General features: G+C 47.9%; 12 protein-coding genes across 12 annotated transcripts; 5 read left to right on the top strand and 7 right to left on the bottom strand.

Annotated features, from left to right (window-relative positions):
* Positions 1-62: 62 nt before the first annotated feature.
* On the bottom strand, positions 63-701 carry N7516_006829 (uncharacterized protein; the record flags this gene model as incomplete). The annotated part of the gene is made up of 1 exon (XM_057219549.1): positions 63-701. The coding sequence occupies one exon, from the start codon at positions 699-701 to the stop codon at positions 63-65; it is 639 nt and encodes a 212-aa protein (XP_057073640.1).
* A 496-nt stretch (positions 702-1,197) lies between these two features.
* On the top strand, positions 1,198-4,472 carry N7516_006828 (uncharacterized protein; the record flags this gene model as incomplete). The annotated part of the gene is made up of 4 exons (XM_057219548.1): positions 1,198-1,421; positions 1,483-2,992; positions 3,052-3,309; positions 3,357-4,472. The coding sequence occupies 4 exons, from the start codon at positions 1,198-1,200 to the stop codon at positions 4,470-4,472; spliced, it is 3,108 nt and encodes a 1,035-aa protein (XP_057073639.1).
* A 1,841-nt stretch (positions 4,473-6,313) lies between these two features.
* udpA (UDP-N-acetylglucosamine 1-carboxyvinyltransferase family protein) lies at positions 6,314-7,642 on the top strand (the record flags this gene model as incomplete). The annotated part of the gene is made up of 1 exon (XM_057219547.1): positions 6,314-7,642. One exon carries the CDS (start codon positions 6,314-6,316, stop codon positions 7,640-7,642), a length of 1,329 nt encoding a protein of 442 aa, XP_057073638.1.
* Positions 7,643-7,994: 352 nt separating this feature from the next.
* Positions 7,995-11,364, top strand: N7516_006826 (DNA ligase (ATP) DNL4; the record flags this gene model as incomplete). The annotated part of the gene is made up of 7 exons (XM_057219546.1): positions 7,995-8,062; positions 8,121-10,219; positions 10,281-10,412; positions 10,464-10,596; positions 10,659-10,764; positions 10,833-11,277; positions 11,345-11,364. 7 exons carry the CDS (start codon positions 7,995-7,997, stop codon positions 11,362-11,364), a joined length of 3,003 nt encoding a protein of 1,000 aa, XP_057073637.1.
* A 1,410-nt stretch (positions 11,365-12,774) lies between these two features.
* N7516_006825 (uncharacterized protein) lies at positions 12,775-13,228 on the bottom strand (the record flags this gene model as incomplete). Its single annotated transcript, XM_057219545.1, has 2 exons — positions 12,775-12,961; positions 12,999-13,228. The coding sequence occupies 2 exons, from the start codon at positions 13,226-13,228 to the stop codon at positions 12,775-12,777; spliced, it is 417 nt and encodes a 138-aa protein (XP_057073636.1).
* A 1,159-nt stretch (positions 13,229-14,387) lies between these two features.
* On the bottom strand, positions 14,388-15,839 carry N7516_006824 (uncharacterized protein; the record flags this gene model as incomplete). Its single annotated transcript, XM_057219544.1, has 1 exon — positions 14,388-15,839. The coding sequence occupies one exon, from the start codon at positions 15,837-15,839 to the stop codon at positions 14,388-14,390; it is 1,452 nt and encodes a 483-aa protein (XP_057073635.1).
* A 2,349-nt stretch (positions 15,840-18,188) lies between these two features.
* N7516_006823 (uncharacterized protein) lies at positions 18,189-18,455 on the top strand (the record flags this gene model as incomplete). The annotated part of the gene is made up of 1 exon (XM_057219543.1): positions 18,189-18,455. One exon carries the CDS (start codon positions 18,189-18,191, stop codon positions 18,453-18,455), a length of 267 nt encoding a protein of 88 aa, XP_057073634.1.
* Positions 18,456-18,656: 201 nt separating this feature from the next.
* On the bottom strand, positions 18,657-19,310 carry N7516_006822 (uncharacterized protein; the record flags this gene model as incomplete). Its single annotated transcript, XM_057219542.1, has 1 exon — positions 18,657-19,310. The coding sequence occupies one exon, from the start codon at positions 19,308-19,310 to the stop codon at positions 18,657-18,659; it is 654 nt and encodes a 217-aa protein (XP_057073633.1).
* Positions 19,311-19,564: 254 nt separating this feature from the next.
* N7516_006821 (uncharacterized protein) lies at positions 19,565-20,157 on the bottom strand (the record flags this gene model as incomplete). The annotated part of the gene is made up of 2 exons (XM_057219541.1): positions 19,565-20,025; positions 20,106-20,157. 2 exons carry the CDS (start codon positions 20,155-20,157, stop codon positions 19,565-19,567), a joined length of 513 nt encoding a protein of 170 aa, XP_057073632.1.
* Positions 20,158-20,200: 43 nt separating this feature from the next.
* Positions 20,201-21,069, bottom strand: N7516_006820 (uncharacterized protein; the record flags this gene model as incomplete). The annotated part of the gene is made up of 4 exons (XM_057219540.1): positions 20,201-20,316; positions 20,381-20,537; positions 20,626-20,694; positions 20,755-21,069. Coding segments are annotated over 4 exons (657 nt in total), but the record flags the coding sequence as incomplete, so codon positions are not given.
* A 753-nt stretch (positions 21,070-21,822) lies between these two features.
* N7516_006819 (uncharacterized protein) lies at positions 21,823-22,159 on the bottom strand (the record flags this gene model as incomplete). The annotated part of the gene is made up of 2 exons (XM_057219539.1): positions 21,823-21,945; positions 21,992-22,159. 2 exons carry the CDS (start codon positions 22,157-22,159, stop codon positions 21,823-21,825), a joined length of 291 nt encoding a protein of 96 aa, XP_057073630.1.
* A 34-nt stretch (positions 22,160-22,193) lies between these two features.
* On the top strand, positions 22,194-24,907 carry N7516_006818 (putative C6 transcription factor (NirA); the record flags this gene model as incomplete). Its single annotated transcript, XM_057219538.1, has 5 exons — positions 22,194-22,265; positions 22,333-22,387; positions 22,442-23,405; positions 23,457-23,825; positions 23,881-24,907. 5 exons carry the CDS (start codon positions 22,194-22,196, stop codon positions 24,905-24,907), a joined length of 2,487 nt encoding a protein of 828 aa, XP_057073629.1.
* Between the last annotated feature and the right edge of the window lie 173 nt (positions 24,908-25,080).

Genomic DNA, 25,080 nt, shown 5'->3' with positions numbered 1-25,080 from the left:
GAGGCACACGTGGTGGAAGCCTTGGTCTCATCTCATCTGGCGGTACAGAAGAATTCTGAGACTCAAAGGAGGGATGGGGGCTCGGTTCTCGACCATCCTGATAATTTAGAGTTGATTTGGATTGTTGGGATGGCGAGCGCCCGTATATAGGCAGATCTGAGTCGGATTTTAAGCCATTTTCGTGCAACATGCGATCCAGGGGGAATATCTCTCCCTTGGGTCGAGCGAAGCGGGGTTGGTGCTGGTAGCTGTCGCTTTTCTGGTGAGGGTGGCACTCGACTCGCACTTCGTGCTGCACCTGCGCCAAGTCTGGCGGTTGTCGACGGAACACTGGTATCCCGCCCAGGGGATCTCGACGCAGCGAGCCGTGCCGCAATTTGGGAGGCTGAGGAGAGGGAGGCGGCTGAGGTTCGTCCTCTCACACTTAATGATGTATTGGCTGGAGGCGAAAGTGGTCTGGCCAATCTCCCAATCTTATCCTTTACGGATCCCACTTCGGGGGCATCGGATCCAGTCCTCTGACGACTTAGAGGACGATGATCACTTGCCATTGCAGTAGAAGGTGTACTAGCCCTCACATTGGTAGCCCTCACATTGGGTGAGGGGTCCCTGGAGTGCTGGAATGCAAGCGTGGCGCCTTGTAGAGCGTCATTCCGGGCCACACCCAACCGCTGGTTCGCGGAAGCGGCCTCGCCATTCATGGAATCGATTCCCCGCAAAATTCGGTAAGTATGCGGGTGATGCGAGTTGAAACAAGGATCATATAAAGATAATCAGATCAAGATGACTAGGATGATCCTTTATATGATTTGTTTTCTTTTTCTTTCCTGAGATGTTTAGGGGGAAATATCGACGGGAAATGGCCGTGCACGCGACCGTACACATTTCTTCTACACAAGTATATGTGTACATCTTACGGAGCACACATATAAAATCAAATATCACAATTAAATCTTTTTTTTTTCCAGATGTTATATCTGTATGATTTCACTCTATTTTATAGTTTTCTAATAATTCGATTGTACTTCGTCAACTCCGCACTGTTTACCCCAGACTTTAATTAACCGAGCCGTCATTTATTCATCCGTTCTCCGCTTTGCTTCCTTTTCCCCCTCTTCATCTGCATTTGCAATGTGACTTACATATCAGCTTGGCCTGGGAAAATGTTATCTGCTTCTCTGAAGCACAATCGGAGCCATGTCGGGTAAAGATGATCCCGAGGATTCTCATGTTAGAACAGAACGGAGATCCGAAGTTCGAGATACAGATCAGAATCCAGACGAACTGGTTGCTGGTCACATTCAATGCTCAGTGTGTAGCAGTACCTTCCGACGACCAGAGCATCTGAAACGACATTTGCGGAGTCACACCAAGGAGAAGCCGTTTGAGTGTGCCCAGTGCGGCCGGCATTTTTCAAGAACGTATGCGCGCTTGGGTTATAGCTATCCTTGCGTCCAGAGTCATATGCTAATCAACCCCCAGTGACACCCTCCATCGACATGAATTGAGTCACCATGCACCAGGTACAGGAGGGAAAGATCGCACGCACCGGATTACCGTCAAAACATTCCGGGCGTGCTTTAGTTGCGCAACGGCAAGAGTAAGATGTAGCGGTGGGACGCCATGTGGACGGTGCGACACTCGCTCGCTCGAATGTCAATACCCCACACAAAGGCGGTCTAAAGCAAAAGACATAAAAGATTCAGAGCAGGAAGCCTATGTCCAGAGCGGCAACCTCAAACCCATGCAGCAAGGGTTGAATTCAGCTTCTAGTCAGAGCCAGTTTTCTATACACCTACAAAATGAGCCGGCATCATCCAAATCTTTGCTCAATGCGCCGTCTACGCCCGGCAGTAACATCACAAAACGAATACCACAAAATGCACACGCCATTGCAGATGCCTCCAATCCTCGTTTCTATGTCCCGAATGAGGTACAAGGGCCGTCCAAAACAATGCCACCAGGGGTTTACCCTAGAGACATCAACCAGGCATATAACTCGGGCTCCGACAACCCCAAATTATTCCCCGTTGGTTTATCCAACAACCTAGACTCTGAAGTAAGGGATATCCAGCCGGGAATGACCAACCCAGCAGGTGACATTGAGATGACCATGGCAAGTAATTCGGGGGTACCACTAGAGTTTGATCCCGCGTTCTTTGGCCAATCTATGCTTTCCACCATCAATTGGCTCCCTAGCGAGTTACTTTCTGGCGATCCTCATGGCCACCCGCAGTCCACCGGTGTCAGCTCGCAGTACAGCCAATCTCTCAGCCCAAGTGCCTACTTCTCTCGGACAACATGGCAACCACCGGTCATCGACCCTGGGCAAACCAGTTCTTTGCAACCAGGGCGCGTCTCCCAGACACCCTCTGTGCAAGTTTCTCTAGGAACCAATATGAGAAGCCCTAATCAATATTCCCACGGTATTAGCGAGCCCTCTCCTCATACCGAGTCAGTGGGTTCCGCTAAGGGATCGGCGGACTGCTATGTCGATGGCGCGCCATTCAGACTCCCAAAGTACGGAAATAAACACACTCCTTGGCCCAGCGAATCTATAGAGCCGGTAGATACTCAACTGCTCATTGAAGATGGCGAGCACCGGTTCAACTTCCCTCTCATTTCCGGACTGCGAACAGATCAGATACCGGAAGATATAACCCGGTTCGCACAACGGATTGAAACCTCCACCTACGATGAGATTTATCGGCACTTTGTTCAACTATGCTGCAATGAAACTCCATTTTTTGAGGTGTTCGAATCGGAGAGATTCCCCACCGTGGATGAATGCAATCAGTTCATCGTCTACTTCTTCGATTCATTTCAGGCCGTTTATCCGATAATACATCTTCATAGATTTGATCCAAATACAAGCCATTGGCTTTTGACTTTGTCAATAGTAGCACTTGGCTGCCATATGTCCCAAATTTCCGAGATGGAGAAGTGTACAATTGCTTTCCACGAGCTGATTCGGCGGGGTATCTATCTTGAGGTGAGAAAGGCGTTCCCACCTCATGCATTCGTTTCCAACTAACTGTTTTGCACTGCCAGAAGGAAAAGAGCCACCCTAATCATGCTTCTCTCGAGATATTGCAAGCTATGCTGTTCAACTGCATTGGACTTCTCCATGGTAGGAGCGAGCGGGAAAAGGCCTCGGCCTTGAGCACTTTTGGTGACTTGGTGACACTCATGAAAACCTCCCGGTTATTGACACCGATGCGAACAAAATTCGATGAGGCGTCACAAGATGCAGCTTGGGCATCCTGGATCCAAGATGAGCTCAGGAGACGCACCGGCTATTGTATATGGGTAAGCTTTGTCGAACAATGGAGCCTTTACATTACTGACGATGATAGCTTGTCGATTGTACTCTTGCATATTACTTCGATGATAGACCTCTGCTCTCCCTAGATGACGGTCAAGCTGCGTTGCCCGCGCACGAGAAGCTATGGCAAGCAACATCCGCAGAGGCATGGAAGCCACTGTGGGCGAAATCATCTGGTAACTCATATTCAGACCCAAAAACAGACCAATCTCTAACATCTACAGCCAACGAATCCTTATACGACGCAGTCCATATCCTCTACATTGAGAAGAGGGTAGTACCTGGGATAGGAGAATTCAGTCACATCTTACTCATCCATGCTCTCTACCACCGAATGTGGGAAGTGGGAGACTACTTCCGTCGCCCATTATCCTTCTGGAACCCGACAGCGAAGAAGCAATCATGCGAGACCGCCATCCCCACAGGTTCAGTCTGGCTCCCAGGAATTCCTTCATACTCAAAATGGCGCAACAGCGCATGCGACTGCCTCGACATCCTCCACTGGACCGCCAACAGCACCGTAGCCAAAACCGCCGGCCTTGAGCACCCAACCATCCTTCACCTCCACACCGCACGAATATTACTCCTAGCTCCGTTCCGCGAAATGCGCTCCCTCGCAACCTCCCTAGCAACAGAAGAGCAGCGCTGGAGCAAACGACATCAGTCCCTCGAGTGGCAGTACATCTGGCGCTGGATGAAACACGACCAATACAAAGCCCGACTTTCAATCATCCACGCCGGCGTCACTCTCTGGCATATCCGTCGCTACTCGACGAATGCTTTCCACGAACCCGTCGCGGCATTCATCGCTGTGCTGACGCTGTGGGCGTACGGATCATGTCATCCACATACGTCCCATGAACCCAGTCCGCGTGCAGAGCCGCTCCATGAACTGAGTTTCATTCATCTTGACCGGCCGTGTGATGATGAGCTTGTGCAGCTTTTTGTGAGGGAGGGTCATGCTATGATAGGGAATGTTACTGGTGTTGGTGATATTTGTGGGGCCGAGGGTCCGGAAAGGGTTCTGCGGGTTGGATGTGAGATTCTTTCGGGCCTGGCGGCGTGGAGTGTTTCGAAGAAGTTCGTGGCTATTTTGACGCGGCTAGCGGAATTAAGCTCGTATCATACCTCTTTGGGAGCAGAATAGTCGGCATGATGCTGAGCATGTCCGATCTTAGTGAGGTCTATGGCAAATAAAGACGTTTCTTATTTTGTATATTAGTGTCTGTACCGGTCTCTTTGTCTATTTATATGTATAACCTTGGCTGCCTGCTATGCCACCATCAGACTACATGGCTCAGAATCCTACGTGGAACTTTGCGCTTTCTTGATTGTTCTATCTAATTATGTTTACTTCAGTCACAAGACACACTCCAAACCGACATCTGACATCTCGGGTAATGTGATCTGATAGCGCCTTCACTTCGTCACCATCCGCCTCTCCAAAGTTGACAATAATAAGAGCGTGGTTATGATAGACTCTAACCCGCCCTATCCGCCTGCCTTTCCAGCCACAGTTCTCGATGAACCACGCTGCTGGAACGATGCTAGGCCCATTTTCCTTGGGGAAAATAGGAGGTGCGGGATATTTGCTCTTGATATACTCGCAAGTAAAATCATCGACGGTAGGATTTTGGAAAAAGCTTCCCGCATTACCCAATTCTCTTGGATCGGGCAGTTTGCGTCTGCGAAGTAGATATACTACCTCACTGACAGTCGGTGTGGTAGGTGTGAGGATGCCTCGCTCACTCAAAACTTGTTGAATCGAGCCGTATGTGGTATTCAATCGATGGTGAGGAGCATTGGTAAGTTTTATACAAGTTTTATTGTTACAGTAGAAATGAATAAATCCTTCAGACGCTTGAAAATGCTGTCTCGATAACCAAATTGACATTCGGCCTTCGTCATGGTACGTGTATTGCCATCCACCAGGTTAACAGTTTCCACGCTTTCGAGAACATCACTGAGTTTACGAGGACGTATGGGGTCAAAACCTCTTTTGGGAGGGGTTTATGCCTGAATGCCTTAATTTAGAACGGCAGAAAAGTTAAAATACCTGAATTACGACCTAGGTAGTTATGTAGTATGTAGGCAGGTTGATGTATTAAATAATTTACAGTATACTGTATTAGGGCGGTGTATAAAGCGGTACTAATTCAGGTATCCAGACATCAACACCCTCCCAAAAAGGGGTTTTGACCCCGGGCCCCTATACGTCTTCGTACTGAGTTCCACCCCATAAGCCCCGATATTTTGAATGGGAGCTGCGCCCACAGTGCCGGGAATGAGGGATAAGTTCTCGATGCCACCAAGGTTGTGAGGAAGACAATAGTCAACCAGCGAGCTCCATGTGACGCCTCCGCCGATCTTGACTGATGTATGCATATCGTCTCGAGAAATGGGTTCAATTCCGAGAATCTCGTTCTTCAGAACAACCCCGTCATAGGACCTCTCAACAAAAAGTAGATTACTTCCCCCAGCCAGGATAACGTGGGGATGGGTTTGGAACAATGGTGACTGAACGAGCTCGTTGAGACTGGCATTCTGGATACGGACGACATAGCGTGCAATCACTTGAATCCTGAAAGTGTTGTAGCATTGCAGGCTGATATTTTCCTCCCAGTGAAAGCTTGACATTTCGGGGGTGGCGGTGTGGATTGTTGGTGCAGGGGGTACATACAACATATATATCTTAGTCTTAGATTCCGCTAGGGACGACAAGTCATTTTCAAATCAGTCACGCGGGCCATACAACAACGCTATTTATGTTGTATGTAGGTACATACATGCATATTCTTGACAAGATCTCCAATTACAGCTCACTGTAGAGCGCCATGGCCCACTGTGGCACACCGATCTGGGTTGAGCTTGTTGTACAGAGATCTGCAATCTGCACGGGGCGATTTGATCTTGGAATTTCATTGTGCGATAAATATTCTCCTTTATAGAAGATACCAAGGGAGCAATTTCCCAATCATACCACATGCGATGACAAGCATCATAGCCATCGAAGGCGGCCACGATGTTTCGGGAGATATACATGTATCTGGGTCAAAAAATGCCGGGCTAGCCCTCATGGCCGCATCTTTACTGGCGTCCGGGCAAAGCACACTTGAAGGGATCCCGCCTGTGTCTGATATTGACAGCTTGGGTCGGATTTGTCAATACTTGGGCGCGAATATCATACACACGTCTGATTCCTTGCAGATTGATACAATGAATCTAGGCAGTCTAAATGTCCCAGACCGGCTCACGCGATCATTACGCGCTTCAATTTTGACATTGGGTCCCCTCATTGCGCGTTTCGGGTTTGCAAAGATATGTCTCCCGGGGGGGTGTTCGATCGGAACACGGCCAATCGAGGAACATCTGAGAGGATTGGAGAAAATGGGAGCTTGTATCAAAGTCACGGAGGGGTCTATTGAGGCTTATGCTCCTTCGGGATTACATGGGGCCACCATTTATATGCAGACCCCATCCGTGACAGGAACGATGAACTTGATGATGGCAGCATGTCAAGCCTCCGGAGTGACGTATATCTACAATTCAGCCCGTGAACCCGAGGTGACAGATCTGGCTCACTGCCTCATCAGCATGGGTGCGATGATACAAGAAGGAGTGGGATCCGATCCTATCACCATTTTCGGCTCTGATAAGCCCCTCCTCCCCTACCGATACAGAGTCATGGAAGACCGAATCGAGGCAGGAACATTTCTGATTCTCGGAGCAATGGCTGGAAATCCTCTCGCAGTGCATGGATGTACTTCTAAATACCAGACCGCATTGATAGAAAAACTGCGTGCAATCGGTGCTCAGATCGACATCAGGAAAAGTTCGGTAATTGTCCGCAAGGCTATATGTCCCGTAGCCGTGGACATCCAGACGGGCCCATATCCTGCCTATCCAACAGACCTCCAACCGCAATTCATGGCATTACTCTCGATCGCGCGGGGCACGTCCCGGATCACTGAGATGGTCTTCGAGGATCGCTTCAATCAATCTGCTGGACTGATCGCCATGGGAGCGGCTATATGCGTTGACGGGGAGGACGCTGTGATATCGGGTGTGGGAGGGCTATCTGGGAGCATGGTAACTGCTACAGATTTACGGGCTGGTGCTAGTCTAGTTATCGCAGCCATCGTCGCCAAGGGGATCACTGTTATTTCAGGTGCTCAGCATATCGACCGGGGGTATTATGGGCTACAGAGAAAGTTGGAGAAAATCGGCGTGATTATGACGCAGTCTCATGGTTTTGATGAAGGAGCCGGGAAAGTAGACATTCGGATGGCGGTTCATGCTCTCTGCTCAAGGGCGTAACATCGTGGACGACTTTTCACATCGTTGTCAGAGGGTTCAGTGGTAGCTAGTTATATAGTACCATTTACATACCCTACAAGCTTTACCTTGTTACCTTGTTACCTTGCAACTATGTCATTCGATGCAACTCAGTTCATTCATACCAACTGCCTCCCTTAGGGATTCGCTAAGCCCTACAGAAGACGGGATGTCATCGTTTCATGTGAAGTTCAAGCTAATAAGTAAGTGTTCTACAATAAGTATAGCTGGTCGGAGGAAAAATAAGTGGGGTCATCCCTTATCTTATCAGCAGTGCAGCCTAATCATCTGGGGTAGTTCAACTTACAACTTTTGTTTCTTAACTTCCCCAAACATGGATTCCGACGAGATTCCGGGGCAGGATCTGCTGAAGCCAGAGAAAGAAGAAGAACTAGACGAAAAGTGAGCCCTTAACTAATTACAGTGAGGTTTTGGGTAGACCACTGATAGTAGCTGGCAGATACCCCAACAGACCTCACAACTGGGCCCCGACATTGCCATTCCACGATCTGTATCTCAACCTATTCAATCCACTAAGTGAGCTTAAAAAGAAGCCGCCAGGGCCTGCTCTAGCTCGCCGAAAAGTTGGCCCTCACGGAAAAGGTGCTACGAGTCTCAACCCGTTCGAGCGCCGGCGCGATGTGATTGAGCGCTTCATTTCGCGTTGGCGCAAGGATGTCGGCGACGACATTTACCCCGCCCTTCGACTGATTCTTCCCGATAAAGATCGTGATCGACCTATGTACGGGATTAAGGAGAAGGCCATCGGGAAGATGCTTGTCAAGATCATGAAGATCAACAAAGAATCAGAAGATGGATACAATCTTATGAATTGGAAGCTTCCAGGCCAGGGTGCTACCACACGTATGGCTGGTGACTTTGCTGGAAGATGCTTTGATGTTCTCTCGAAGCGGCCTATGCGGACCGAGCCGGGTGATATGACCATCGACGAGGTCAATGAGAAGCTGGATAAGCTATCGGCTGCCTCGAAGGAGGATGAACAGCTTCCAATATTGACGGAGTTCTACCGGCGGATGAACCCCGAAGAGCTTCTGTGGCTCATCCGCATTATACTTCGGCAGATGAAGGTTGGTGCTACCGAACGAACACTCTTTGATGTTTGGCATCCCGATGCCGAGAATCTTTACAGCATCTCTAGTAGTCTGAGACGTGTTTGCTGGGAACTGCATGATCCCAATATCCGGCTTGAGGGAGAGGAGCGCGGTGTCGCGTTGATGCAATGCTTCCAGCCGCAGCTAGCCCAATTCCAGATGCACTCATTCGAGAAAATCATTGCCCGTATGAAACCAACAGAAGATGACAATGTGTTTTGGATTGAGGAGAAAATGGATGGTGAGCGTATGCAACTCCACATGGCGCCTGACGATTCAACCAAAGGCGGTCGGAAATTTGGCTTCTGGTCGCGCAAAGCGAAAGAATATACCTATCTGTATGGAAACGGGATTTATGATGAGAACGGTGCTCTGACAAGGCATCTAAAAGATGCTTTTGCGGATGGAGTACAGAGTATTATTCTCGACGGCGAAATGATCACCTGGGATCCTGAACAGGACGCCATGGTTCCCTTTGGCACTCTCAAAACCGCGGCGCTGGCGGAACAACGTAATCCTTTCTCAAATGGCCCGCGGCCCTTGTTCCGTGTGTTCGATATCTTACATCTGAATGGACGCGATCTAACGAAGTATACCCTCCGTGATCGCCGCAATGCCCTGGAGAAAACCGTCCGACCTGTCCATCGTCGGTTTGAAATTCACTCTTACGAGGAAGCCACTACCACCACAGAAGTTGAATCAGCTCTGCGGAAGGTCATTGCTGAAGCATCAGAAGGTCTTGTATTGAAGAACCCGCGCTCTCCATATCGACTGAACGAACGCCACGATGACTGGATGAAAGTCAAACCAGATTATATGACCGAATTTGGAGAATCACTTGACGTTGTTGTGATTGGCGGATACTATGGCTCTGGCCATCGAGGAGGTGCGCTGTCCAGTTTCCTCTGTGGACTACGTGTCGACGACAGCACACAAGCAGCGGAGAAATGCTGGTCCTTTTGTAAGGTCGGTGGCGGGTTTACTGCTGCTGACTACCAGGAGGTCCGCCACCATACAGATGGCAAGTGGAAGGTGTGGGATGCAAAAAAGCCACCGACTACTTTTATCGAGCTGGCGGGTGGAGACGCCCAGCATGAGCGTCCAGATATGTGGATCAAACCATCTGACTCGATTGTTCTGTGTGTGAAAGCTGCATCTGTCGCAATCAGTGATCAATTCCGCATGGGATTGACGTTGCGCTTTCCTCGCTTCAAGAAATTGCGCAAGGACAAAGACTGGAAAAGTGCGCTCTCAATTCAGGAGTTCCTTGACCTGAAGTCCAATGCAGAGCAGGAACATCGGGAGAAAGATTTCTCTGTCGACAACTCTCGTAAGAAGCGAGTGAAGAGGACCACCAAGAAACCGCTCACGGTTGCTGGATATGACGAGAATGTCGATGCCCAGTATCTTGGGCCTTCTGGGCATGTATTTGATGAGCTTAACTTCTGTATGTGGCTTGATGGTGTTCCCTTCCTGTCATACCGAATACTAACATGATGGCTTTCCAGTCATAATGACCGAGTCGACCATCCCAGAAAAGAAGACAAAACTTCAACTGGAACAACTCGTGAAGGCTAATGGTGGCAAGATCTATCAAACCAGGACGGCCGCGGTAGACACGCTCTGTGTTGCCGAGCGGAGTAAGCTTCATTTTGCACAAATAAAATAAGCACAAGCTAATGTTTTGACAGGAACGGTCAAAGTAGCTTCGTTACAAAAGAGTGGAGAGCAAAACATCATTCGACCATCTTGGCTTATCGACTGCGTCAAACAGAATGAAGTAGATGCAGGTCTGCCTGATCTTCTCCTCCCGTTCGAGCCACGGTAAGTTTTGACAGCTAAAAGAAATGCATCCATGTGGAGTTAATATTCATCAACCTCTATAGACACATGTTTTTCATGACAGAGGACAAAGAGGAAGAAGTTACAGCAAACGTCGACAAATTCATGGATAGCTATGCCCGTGATACAACCGTCGACGAGCTCAAGGATGTATGGCACCTCCAGAGAAATAGCGAGAAACAACCACGACTTTGGCTAACATTTATTCGACCTTGCAGATATTCAAGCAAATGGAACAAAACCAAGAACAGCCCGACCATGCCCCGGACCCGGAAACCATTCAGAGGGTCGAGGCTCGCATCCAGGAAAAGGTAAACGCTGGTTACACAGTACCCTGTGGATGGCTTTTCCGAGGCTTGAAGCTCTACTTCTACTCAAATGGGGATCAGCCGGACGAACCAGCCTTCCGAGAACTGAGAAAGGAGGACCAACGCCTCCAGTTCGCTCGCAACACAGCCCGGTTCGCAGGCGCCGAGATTGCCAGCTCATTAAAGAGCTCGGGCACCACACATGTGATAGTTGATCCGGAGACTTTGTCTTCAGCGGACATATCATCTCTCCGGAAATCTCTGACCGAGAAGCCGGGTGCAAAAATGCCGCATCTTGTTAGCGTCGGCTGGGTGGAAGAATGCTGGAAAAATGGCACTTTGCTAGATGAAGAGAGTAAGTTGTAACATGCTTTCCGTCTTTTTGGCCTTTCGGAACTTTCTAACATGTGTTCTGGTGGTAGGATTCCCAGCTCCGCGATGAACCGTGAGAGCTGAGTTCGATCGCGTAATGAATCATGCCTTCCTTTCATTTTTTTCAATATCCTCTTTTTGGTCGCCGGACATTTCCATGTCTATTCAAAGTGAGCCAGTCGAAATCAACAATAAGTTACAATAAGTCACATTATCTGACTTTGCTTTGGCCAGCCAGCGAGGCTATATCAAACTGGAGAAATACCGGCGTAGTCGAAATGACCTACCTCTTAAACCAATAACCCATTTTTTTTGAGTAGAAACGCCGTATCATTGTAACCTTGCAGCTATTATGATGGCTAAAGAGCCCAATATTAAATGACCGAGGCTCATCGGGCCACGCGTGATCTCATGTCATGGCCACGTGGGATGCATGATGATGTCACAATACGGAATGTCCAACCTTCCAAGGTTGGAAAGTCAATCTAAGATTACATAAACAAGAGTTTATGTTGTACAAGGTACTCGAGTAGGATCTACCCAGTATGCTCCCAAGGCAGTCTTTTTGGCGTATTTTCTGGTCTTATAACTAGAACGACGAACAATAACTACATGAAGCAAGCACGTCCTACATAAGAAAATGAGAGTTAGATCAATGGCTAACATCAGTCTCAAAACTCCAGGGCTAGTTGCACGCATACTTTCGTGAACCCTAATTGCCAAGACGCGCTAGTCTATAATGGGATTTCCCCATAACTAGTTAGTACACAGTACATACATGTATGTATCGTAGGGCCTGTATTATGTATTCTACAGATGCTATGCTTCCACTCCTTACGTCGTCGTTGCTGAGTTGCACTTTTTCGTGTTACCGCCAAGGTACTCGCTGCGGGGGGCATCTTGAGATGAGGAAACATCAAATGTATAACACAAAATAGAGCTTCCTATCTGGAGGCCAATCCCATCTCCGTGAACAGTCCAACGATCTCAGTCACGAGGCTATTCTCGAGTCGAAAAGGTTCGGCTTCTTGAATACCAACGGGTCCAACACCATTCACGATGTCAAGCATACTCGTGATAAATGACGCAAATACTTCTTGAGCACACGTTGACACAAGCGAACCGTTTATCGGAGCGGACCAAAGGCTGGATGTCTCAGAGCCTGGACTCTGCGACAACTGCGCAACTTTCCAACCAGAAAAGCGAACCCGTGGTGGGCTTCCGGGCTGCGCAGCTGACGAAAATATCATGATGTACTTCACATCCTTTTCGCCCGTCTTTGTCCACATATTACGCGTCTCCACTGTGAGCGGGTGTATGGTGAAGATTGTATTCAGTGATAATGTTGATGTCATCACCAAGCCATATTCACAGGTCTGGTTTCCTGGCCTGGTCAGTTGGGACGATCCGCCGTGCCTGAATATCATCAGCTGTGGATCTCTTGAGACCAGTCACTGTGTCTTCGGTTTCTACTGCTGGATCAGACTTCAGCGACCAGACCCACAGTCCTAGTATCCCTGAAATCGTGATCAGGATCGTGAACAACCTCTAGAATCTTTGGACGGCCGAAGACGCGCGCAATGCCACCACTGTTGTAGAGCTCACACACGTCCCGACTCGTAGAGGAGCACAGTTCAGCCTCTGCGTTTCCCGCTCCTTCTTGAGCTCTGCCGATAAAGGCAGGTAGCGAGGGGGTCCCCACACACACGAATTGCAGAGACGACCGCTGTGAGGATGTTCATTGGCGCCATTGCGAAAATGAAATAATCAATTGCAGTAATGCTCTCGCTGAGGTACTGCTTCGTTATCTGTCCACCGAAGAGGGATAGAAACGGCGCGAGATCGGTTGCAAGATTGTTCGAAAAGTCGTCCCAGCCATCTGCGCGAACAAGTGGAAGAGCGATGAGGATCGTGAGAAGAGTTCTTGCGGACATCTCAGAAGATGCGCGCGACGAGGATTACGAAAAGAATATATACGGGCCTTTCAGTGAATGTGCGCAACGAGAATGTGGACATCTCAGTAAGTGCAGGACAAGGCCTTGGACAGATCGACACCGCCGGGCTGTAAAATATTAAGTGCTCATCCAGCCATGTCTTAATAAGACATGGGGCTGAAAACCACCAGCTTGGTGCTGCCAAGAATATCTAGTGCTCGTTGAATTTCCCAAGCGCGCTTGACGATGCATTTCAATTCGCCGCACTCTTCTCGATGCCATACTTCTCTGCACTTCTCTGGTTTCAATAGTTATCTGCATACTGGTACATGTTGATACCCGACGTGTCCGCGATACGTACCTGGGCACAGCCCAGTATGATACGGATTGTTCTAGCCAATACATGTTGGCTTAGACTAAGAAAAAGTCGGGGCTGGTCGGCTGACAGGCCGAATGTGATGATGAGCAGGGTCACGAGTAACTATATAAGCAAGCAAGGTATGTCTAGGTGTGTCGCCCAAGTGTAAGTCATTATCCGTCCTAGTATCGGCTATAGTTAATTCAGAGGAGGCCCCAGATTATCACTTGGCTACGCTTGCCATTTCTCCAGCTCCTCATGTTTGACTTGTTTGCATTATTACCCCTTACAGTGACGATACATGGAGTCGTGACCTTGAATGTAAGATACCGTACGGAGAACAAAGGATATTACAGGCATACCAATAGTCCGAATCTAGTCCTAATATGGTATAGTATATTTAGCATTAGGGTTCGAAAAACAATCGAGAAGATCGACTTTCCCATATATTAGCCACGAGACAAAAGAAACTTGATGTGTTCAAGATTTGATATGAGTTGAATAGATATCTTAGGTAGTGATCGAAAGATCGATCCGAAAATAAAAAAAAAAAAAAAAGCAGCCATAGAAAAAGCATAGCGCTGTCAAGCTAGAAATGGGGGTATGTAACAAGAGAGAGAAAATATGTCACGCCGAGCAGGAAACCGTCCTAATCCAACGCCTTGCTTGCAGAGGATAACCAAAGATAAAAGCAAAAGTAAACAAAAATTTATGTACTGAAGTGAAGTGACCAAAAAGGGAAATGTATCGTGCCATATCTTGCGCTCTGCGCTAAGACAGGCATCCACCAAAATCTTTATTTCACTGGGCTGAGGCGCCCACCCACCGGGACGGAACGGCGTTATCATCTCGATCATCGTATTGTCCCGATAAGTGGCAATTGGTCTTGCGCGCTGGCAGCCAGATTCTCGCACGGGCGGGGACGTCGTCGCGGAGTTTGCCACTTCGTCGCATGTTCATTTCAAGAACGACCACGCGCAAGAAATCGCTGTTCTCCCGAATTTCACGCTGGCGTGACATGGATGGGACTTCCGGGTCAAAGGTGATGTATTTCTGGTCCTTGCTCGCGATGTGGAAATGGTTTCGCCGGTTCCCACGGCCGCCGGCTCGACGATATGTCTGCATTTGGATCGAAACGGGGCACGTATTGGAGGTTTGTGGCTTGTCGTGGGGATGATCATGATAGACATACATCTCTGCCGGTGACATCGGCGTTGGGTTCATGGGAGATGGATTCAAGTAGCGTCGTAGTGCTGGAGAAGGTGTTTCTTGCATCGGCAAAGGACGGCGATCATCGGTCATCTCTGGTGTGATGGTGAAGAGAGACCGGGTGAGGAAATCCTCTGGTTGAACGGAAGGTGTGGCAAAGGTCGAGACTGACTGGGCAGCGGATTTGATGGCCCGTAACGATGCTGTGAGGTTCGACTTGAAAGTAGATCCGAGGCGCCCGAATGATGCAGCTCGCTTTGCGGGTACTGTGTCGGGTGTGGTGGGCTCATTGTCGTTCTTGATTTCGATGAATTCACATTCATCGAGTTCGGTTACAAGCAGAGGATGGTCCAAAGCACACTCCTCGCAATTCGAATACCGAGGCTGTCGTCTCTCCGTTGGACTTCGATGGCTAGAAGGGCTTGGCGGCGAGAGAAGACTGGAGGGTGATGCCAGGTTATGATCTAATGACGGTGTCGAATCACTTGATGTTGACCTCACTGAAAGTGGTGATTCGTGCTCGGAATCATTGCAAGGCAGGTGTTTCTCGTTATCGTTATCGTTATCGGGCGGGCTGAGAAGGATGTCGAGAGGCGAGTAGGCGGTCCCATCCAGGAAACTATCTTCTTTCGACTTGATGTCTTCCTGCAACATGCGCCTAAAGTCCTCTTCATGATTTCCGCGAGGTAATTTCCGAGGTCTGCGAGTGGTCCAGTTTCGTCGCGGGACGGGAATGGCCGTTGCATCTAACATCGAGGTGAATGACGTAGGAACAGGGCGGTCATTGGACGAGCTAGAGGACCGGCGAGAGGATTCCGAGGTTTTGGATAAGGTACGTGGACGAGTATCTCGACGTGCTGACAGAGTCCGCGATCCACGCTTTGGAGGAATTACCACTGGGATAGTGTTCATTGATCCGCAGGTCTCAGCGGGAGTGGGGGGACGAAGACCAGAACGATCCGCTGGGGTGAATGGCTCCGTCCCATGAGACTGAAGTGGTTTCGGCGGCGCCGAGCTGAATAGAAATGCTCTTGGGACCATCATGTTGAGAGTTGTTTTACCACACGAGCACAGTTGCTACCGAGGCCTTGACCGGATGAAGCGCTCTGGTCGAGTGTCTGAGCGAGATACATGAAGGGGAAAATTGTGGGAAGGGAGAAGCTCCCAAGAAGTCAGATGAGAGAGGACCGGCAACCAATCCGAGGATGTATGTGTTGGTCCAAAGAAATGCCAGGAAAGCAGATAGGGCCGTGAGACAAGGGTATGCAGGCACGCACGCGAGCGGATAAGGTTACAGAGAAGGGCGATAAGGTAGAAAATAAATTTAGGAGGATGGATAGTAGGTAGACGAGTATTAAAGGATCAGAAAAGAGGATAATAGGAAGAGAAAGAGACATAGAAGTCAATTAAGATAGAAAGTGAGAGAGATTATAATGGGGGAGAAAGTAGTGATCTCAGATAGATAAGCCGTATTGGGCAGGTAAACGCATGTAAAGATCACGGGAGGTGTAGGACAGTAATTTATTTTACGTTGTAGTTGATTGGTTGTACGGGGGACAATGCCGGGATCCGGACTGTGTTCGGTGATTGAAACGGTATTTCTGTACTCCCTCAATACCATTCAAATGTTACCATTACTCATGGAACATTCCGCCGGTGGAGTCCGGAAGGAAATATTTTTCTTTATATTTTTAGTTAATTTTATTATTTTTTATGACAGATAGTATATCACTACTTACAATATACAAGATATATACCCTTACAACGTATGATTAGCTCAATGTAGTAAGACATACATATATATCCCGTATATATATATGCAGTATAGATAGATATGTATGAAAACAAATCTCAGCCATCTCAACCTTTCAGATCAGTTGTTGAATAAGATATGTGGGCCGTTTAAGGTTGCTTTTAGTGCGGTGCGGGCTGATGCACACCGTTCTCCCCAGAACTAAGACTGCAAAAAAAAAAAAAAAGGAAGATCGATTTTCACCTTTTTATAGTTTGGACTGATCTTGTTAATGTGCTTATATTTTACGGGAAAAGAAATGATAAACATAAATCATATATAGTTGTATCTGAGTCACTTTTGATAGATCCGCAGGAGCTCCGAGGCTCACTCCGGTTCCTTCAGATTTTAAGGGGAAAAATAGAAAAATATTAAAAAAAGGAGCGGGTGGCTGCAGTGTCCCAAAATGTCAAGTCAAGGAGACCCTACGTGGCTAGTGGACCGCCTTTAGCGAAAATAATTGCATTAATAATTGCGGTGAAGCCCCCTATTTTCTTGGGGATTTCCTTTTCCCTATTTTCTTCCTTATATTGGTGGCTTGTAATCATGGCTTAATAATTATATTTCGACTCATCGCACTTCCCGGTTTGGATCTTTGCTTCCGACACACTCCGTAAACAATTGCCTATTTTAATAATATTCGATGTCAACTGTGTTATACATGCAAATATCGAGATAACTACAACATACGGAGTACCTAGGTAGGTCTTGAAAATCAAAACAACCTTGAGACCCACCTACATTGTTACCTAAACATCCAATTTGACAGAATTTCAATAGATCTGAATTACAAACAAACATCAAAAATATCCACAATCCCAAAAAGCAAAGTTAAGACGTGGCTGGTGGAGCGCCTTTAGCGAGGGTAATTGCGGTGAACCCTTATACGAGGTATAGATGTACAACATATACCATGTTGTTTTTTTGTCTTATTGTGAGGTTAGGCAGTCATACATGGATGGTTTAATTGATTTGGCCTTATCTATTCGGTCACGTACTTGATTTCCTCTGCCACTTCTTGGCGTTCCTGTTGAAGCGATCACGTGACTGGCATGTGAATGGCCACGCGATCACACTTTCCCAGGACTTCTATAGTTAGCTAGCATTCTGTTAGAGAGTCTACAGATATGTAGGGTCTGCAACGTGAGGAGGGAGAGAGAAGGAAACTGTTCGTTATCTACCATTGAGAGGTTGATGCCTGAGGCACCAAATGTGGGCCTAAGGCCACCACAACACGTACTACAACAAGCCTCGATGGGGCCTCACTATAGTTCCTCATTGTTTTTACGCTTGAGGTATGTCCGCAAGGTGAAATTTTCACAGTTACGGAGTAAATAGTTCGAACTATCAAGCACCGGATCAAAATGAAGGAAATTAATCCCTCATGCTAACACGGAGGAGAGCCTTGGCTACGCCCAGTAGTAATTGAGTACGGGGATATCGGATGATAGAAGAAATTTTAGTAGAAGTAACAGAAAACGAGATCGCACCCTGCGAGAAAGATTTGTGAAGTACAATGGGGGCCTTCCATTTCAATCGGAGCCCTCTCTGGCTTTTTGGCGATCCGAACGAAGCCCTACGAAACATCTGTCATCACTGTCATGAACTCTCTGAATGATGATCGAGTACGTCCTCATATGGTTGAAACTTCAAATGAAGTACGCCGGGAGTTTGGCCTAGTAGACCAGAAGTGGGTCGCCGATGGAAATGAGGCAGTCTATGTCCAATATTGGTTGGATCAATGGTTCCCAAACCGGCTTCAGCATATTGGAACAACAAATATCAACCGGGCCACGGGCCAGATAGCTGACATGACGGGATCCAATGTCACACCTACTATCGAGGCTCAAGTCGGATGTAAAGATTGACACGGATGATCTGGACTGAAGCTGAGTAGGTAACCATGTGAATTGATAGATATATATATCTAGTCCATACAAGATGCCTTTTACATTTTGCTTGAAGGGCAATGAGATTTGATGACAAAACAATTTCGGTCGCAGAACCGACAATATGCAGCTATTGAACTTGGGTCTAGTTAGTTATTGTAGTATTTAAGTCCCACAAATTTATAAAACATCAGTACCGTCGGGTCTCATCGAATATCTGTCCTTCATATAAGCCATGTCCTGCATATCCGACCACACCTCGAACAACGAGGGCAGGGAACACTTCATCCACCCTGGAAATGACTCATATGGATCTACCTCCAACGCCTCGACGAGTTTCACATAATGACGTCTCTCCTGTTCGTATTTCGAGTCCTCTGGAAGGGGAGCGTTTTGTAACGTTTGAAAACTTTCTTCGTCAATAACAATAAACATGCGATAGCCAGGAAACATATCGAGCACATCACGCTTAGTTGCCTCGGCCCTAAAATGCTCGCGGAGCTGGTCTATCGATGCTCCGTCGAACTGGGAAGCATCTTCAATGACCCGTGGCTGGTAATTGGGCCAGATTTCATCCCAGGGAGCGATTTTGAACTTATTTGCCCTGGAGTTGTACTGACGGGAAGATTCGTAATAATTGTAGAATTCGTCTTTCATGTACTTCGTGGTGAGGTCGACCATACGCGGGAAAGCGGCATTGGATTGGGGAGTATAGGTCGTCCGGTAGATGGTGTAGCCCCAGGTGGGCTCAGAGTAATGGAGCCATTCATAGATGTTACGAATAGAACCTGGAAGCCAGTGGCATTGCTTCATCGGCTTTCGAAGTAGCGACATGTTAGGTCGACTTTGGATGTTGTGGTTTAGATGGGAGTTGTGGACGGAGAAAAGTCCAGCCTCATTGGAACCTTAGAAGGACCGCTTTATAGTCCCCCTCAGGGTTGTGAGCAGGTTTATATCAAATTTTCTATCCCCCCTTACAATACCCTACCCTACTTGTACTGGTCCCTGGTCAATCCAGTGTCTCCAGCATAAATTATCGTTAGCTCCTGGGCATCATTCCCACATATCTTGGCATGTTCGCATTCGAATTAGGGCCATGGACCGTCCCTTTTCTCGTCGTTAGTATCGGCATGACCGACCGGATACTTCTCAACCCCTATCTGTGCACCCAATCCGGTACAAGCATATCTAGTAAATCTCCACCCCGGAACCTGCGCCTGGAACATCTCATCGATATTTTTCAGCGACCTCCCTTTCGTCCTAGTTACAAAAAACCACACAAAACCCAGCGCCGCAACCGAGAACGCCCCATAGATAAACGTCACAGGGCCACCGATACTAACCTGCACATAGGGGTTGACAAATTTGATCGGAACGGACGTCAAGAAGCTACCCATAGAAGCGAGAAAGATGGTACGCTCATGCAACTGACCCGTTCCTACTTCACCGGTGACGATCCAGCATCCTGGTCCCCAAGTAAAGCCGTAAATGCAGTACCAAAGAATCAAAAAGGCTGCACAAGCATTCTTGGCTTGTAGGGATAGGTTGGCTACAATGCTACTTTATTCGACAGCACCATCCGTTGATATCATTGTCGCTGCTAGTCCGATCGAGCCGAGAATCAGTGACCAACGAGTTGATCGAAGGTTATGAGTGTGATGATGTGGCGGCGAATGAGCATCCGTTGATTAGGACGTTCGTTCGGAGGGGACCCGGGAACCGAGTTATTGCATGAAAGTCACGATGAAGTTTTGGACAAATGAGACAGTTTGAGCTTGCTGTAGGATTTGAACGCCCATGCATGCGATTGTTCGGGGAAGGTTGGTCCCTTTGAAACAATCTAAAAGGGAGGTAGCTTTATGAAGTTCTCTTTGTTCTTCGATTTGGAGTTTGAGTATTTAGACTTCTTGTGCAATGTTGTCTTTTTGGTAGAGTCTTCTCATTATCTCTTCTGCTTCTTGGTATATGTGCTTGTAGATGAGGTAACGCGGTGGTTCGGGAAAGAATGGTAACGCTATGAGGTATCCAAGTGGAACGAATAATTAACAGCAGGCGACGATACTATCTATTATTTTAGCTATATCTAGACAAAAGGATGAGAAATAAGGGTCTTTACAGATATTGTCATTTATCTGTACGATTCCGTGACAGGTAGACTACCAAACGTGGCAATGAACACCGAGTGAAGTGAAGAATGAGTAGAGCGCAAGGAATACCCCTAGCAAAAAGAGTTAGATATGGCCACAAGAAAGGTCAATGACAGTAAAACATGACAAACCTCGAACACGTGGTGGCGAGCACTCAGATAGATAAGTTGGAACAATATTTGAAGCGAGTCCAATACCAGAATAAATAATGATTCACCAACAACAATCTGCCAAAAAGAAGCCACAGCGCTGGCTTCCAGCCAGCACAACGATGAGTAGGGACAGGACCAGGAACCTAGCCTTGCGACCATATTTGGAGGCAATAATGGAGCAATGATGCAGCCTAGAATGATACCAGCTGAACCGGTGCCAGTTCCAACAGACAGCTTTTCCGATGGAATGCTCCATTCATCCAATGTCGGACTGTGTGAGCCATATCTGCTACCCTAAAGGTATTCGCCAACATCACTGCTCAAATACTACAACAGTTGAAATCATCAACGCCGATTCCACTCGACTGGAGCTGAGTCCATGGATTCGTGGTGTTTGGAATCGTATACGCCCCTTTCATCTCATTGTGGCAGCGATCTCTGGACGAGACCTTTCCGACTCAGCTCGCAGTCCAGTCTCCGAAATGAAACGAGAAGAAGTCCCGAATAAATTCTATGGTCTTTCCAAGGTTGTTATATCGATACACGTGACTGAAGCCGTGCTGGTATTTACTCTGAGAACTTGAGTCCGCCCTCATTAAAGCGGCAACTCAAATTGGTAGGATAGAGCCGGAGACACAAACATCCATGTAACCTCAATCCCTCTCCCTATGTAACCCACCGAAGGCTTGAATTTTTTCAAAGTGGAATCCGAAACATGTACGGAGTATCGGAGATAATATCCTGAGAATTACTTGGCATGCATCTAAATAGATTTACCATTTTCTATAGACAATTACAACGATATAATCATATAGAATGCGGCTAGAATACATGATCAGATGTTTTTGTAGATGCTCAGCCCCCCCACCTGAAGACATTAGTCAGCCGCTTATCGAAAATGGACATCCCAGCACCTGCACAGCCATCCAGAGGCCGGCGATAACCACATCTTGTCTCGTCTTGCTTGCATCCTATCATTTCGAGGACGTCAACAATCCCCAATCTCACCAAATTTTGCACTGAGCTTATCCCCATCTCCACTGCGGGTCATTGCAATCGTGGGGTATTCCATTCCGTTCTACAATTGCCATCAGGCCTGTGTAGATATTCAAGTGTAGCTGGTGCGTTGATATTTCCTTTTTTGTAAGGCGCAATCTCCAATCTTAGCGCCTGACTAGACGGACCGGATCGCCATGGATGGTCCGGAAAGACTAACATGCCGACATAGCCACCGTGTGCACCCTCGATCTAGCAAGCCATCATGTTTTATTAACGAGCTCTGTACTCTAAAAGATGGACATCCCATGTCGAGGTTTGGACCAGTCACCGGCAAACACGACACTAGGCATGCGAAGAAACCCCGCGGAGAAACCGTCATACTCATTTCTTAAATCGCACCTATCAAAATATTTGAAATTATGAGCGCCCAACCGTCCAAAAGACGATGCGTCAGCACAGCCTGTGTCGCCTGCCGCAAAAGGAAATCAAAGGTTGGACTTTCATATTCTGGTACCTCGGTATCGAGATCTCACATTACTAAAAATATCTGCGTGTTAGTGTGATGGGAACCTGCCCAGCTGTGCAGCTTGCTCCTCAGTATATCACACACCTTGTATGTACATCTCTTTTACAAAAGAGCAATACCATCATTGCTAACCCTTCATAGGTGTATATGATCCGAACTCGGATCACCGCCGCAAAGGTGTCTACAAGAAAGACACTGATACATTGCGGACCCGGAACACCACCCTACAGACATTAATTCAGGCAATATTAAACTACGAAGAAGCAGATGCTTTCGAATTAGTGCGTCAGATTCGCTCTTGCGACGATCTCGAAGATGTAGCCACTTCGGTGATCGCCCAGGAGAAGGGTCTCATGTCTGCGGACAAAGCCGCAAAGGAGTCTGCCGCCAGCAATGAGAACTTAGCCGAGATAGACCAATTCGAGTCAGAGCTGGCTGGCAAGATGAGTGAGCTCATGCTTGACGGTTCTCGCAAATTTATTGGAGGTACCTCGAACCTCATCTTCTTGCCGCCAGGTTCCGAGCTGCACGAGTCTGCTTCGATTCAAAACAACCTCCTCGATGCCGATGATCAAACACACGCTGTAAGCCGGTGGACTGAAGTCACAGACGACGACTCCCTAATTGGCCATCTGATGACCATGTACTTTACATGGCATTATCCCTTCTTCACTACGTTGTCCAAGAATATGTTCTATCGGGATTACATCCGCGGTGTTTCCAGTTCATATTGCTCTGCGTTACTCGTCAATGCTATTCTAGCTCTGGGTTGCCATTTCAGCTCATGGCAAGGTGCCTTTGATGATCCCCAGAATCTTGCAACAGCCGGAAATCATTTCTTCAGAGAGGCGAAGCGACTCGTTTTAGAAAATGACGAACATGAGAACGCAAAGCTATGCACTGTGCAGGCATTCGCGCTTATGTCTGTCCGAGAGGCGGGATGTGGCCGTGAAGGAAAAGGCTGGGTCTATAGTGGTCTCAGTTTCCGCATGGCTTTTGATCTAGGGTTAAATCTCGATTCGGCAAATCTTGGGCCGCACAGTCTTAGCGACGAAGAGATTGATGCTCGGCGGATTACCTTTTGGGGTTGCTATCTCATAGACAAGTCAGTCTCCATTGCCTTGATTATCTCTAACGCCCCTCTAACACTCTACAGATGCTGGTCAAATTACCTTGGTCGTCAACCCCAATTGACCTCAACCAACGCTAACGTGCCCAAGTTTGATGTGTTGCCACAAGAAGAAATAGAGCTATGGTCGCCCTACACTGATTCTGGAGTTGGTCACGAGCACACGCAACCTTCACGAACCAGGGCCGTTGCGCTCCAAATATCCAAACTGTGTGAGATCAGCGGAGATGTACTTGTGTTCTTCTACCACCCAACCGAACTTGAGAGTTCCCAGCCTAAACATTCGGAACTAAAGAAACTGAGCGATGTTCACACCCGACTTGAGGCGTGGAAAAACAAATTACCCAGGGAACTGATGGCAAAAGAAGGACAGCTACCACAAGTGCTCGTCATGCAGTAAGTTGACACACACCTATCCATATGGTGTTGCCTCAGCTGACTCTTGTCTCAGTATGCTGTATCAGCTTCAGATAATTCATTTGTACCGACCATTTCTAAAGTACACCAAGGCCAATACTCCACTTCCTTCCCATGTCTCACCTCGCAAGATATGCACGCAAGCTGCCGCAACTGTTTCCAAGCTGCTGCGCATATACAGACGAGGATATGGTCTGAAACAGATCTGCAACATTGCCGTCTATATTGCCCACACCACATGCACCGTCCATCTTCTAAACCTCCCTGACAAAAATGCCCAGAGAGACGTGATACACGGCCTCAAGAATCTCGAAGAAATGGCAGAGGGCTGGCTCTGTGCTCGACGTACCCTCCGCATCCTCGACATATCCGCAAATAAATGGCAAGTAGAGTTACCACCCGAAGCAATCTCCATCTTTGAACGAACACATAACAAATGGGGTTCCTGGGGCTCTTGGGACCAGGCGACTTCCCCCTCAACATCCGACGACTCTCCCATCGCAAACATGTTACAACCCCCTACAAACTCAAGCCAATTCTCACCATCCGGGATCCCATTCCCACGTTCTCACACCGAACCCATCGCCATGGTTGACCCACCAATGGGCCCTCAATATGGACCTCTCGCCGCCGCCCCGATATCGTTCCCCTCCATGCAAGGAATACACCCACATCAAGCCCAGCTGCCCGAGCTTGCTCCTCCCGAACCAACATATCTCCGGCCCCAAATGGCCTACCAATTCACTCCCCTCCAAAGATCCGTTCCAGCTCCCTCCTCTCCTCATCCGAACAAGTGGTACGATAGCTCTGGGGCTCACATCTCACCCCAAAATGCAACGCCGACATCGGTTGCATCGCCCGTGTCTGGGTATGACGGCACCGAAAACCTGGTCGAAGAAAGCCAGGACTGGTGGTCGAGAAATGCTAACGCGTATGGCATCGGCATGGATGGTTGGAGTGGTACTTGGAATACTCCTCCTCAAACCCAGCCTTCTCTCATTCAATACCATGATGGTAATCTCATGTCTGTTGCTCAGTCTTCTGGTTCTGGCGATGAGTAGCCTCAAGCCCCCGGGGGGAATATTGACAGTTAGGTCAGTCATCCGATGACAAGATTGGGTATGGGGATAGGTGGAAATAACGCATGGACGTTGTGATTTTTGACTCATGGAACATATCTCGTTCAATTTTCGATACCACTTTAAGGGGTTTTTGTCTTGTGCGGGCGTTCATG

This window comes from Penicillium verrucosum (assembly GCF_028828655.1).
Source record: "Penicillium verrucosum strain IBT 35672 chromosome Unknown utg000002l_segment0_segment0, whole genome shotgun sequence".
NCBI lineage: Eukaryota > Fungi > Ascomycota > Eurotiomycetes > Eurotiales > Aspergillaceae > Penicillium > Penicillium verrucosum.
The sequence above is the reverse complement of the archived record's forward strand: the minus strand, read 5'-3'. Positions and strand labels throughout refer to the sequence as shown.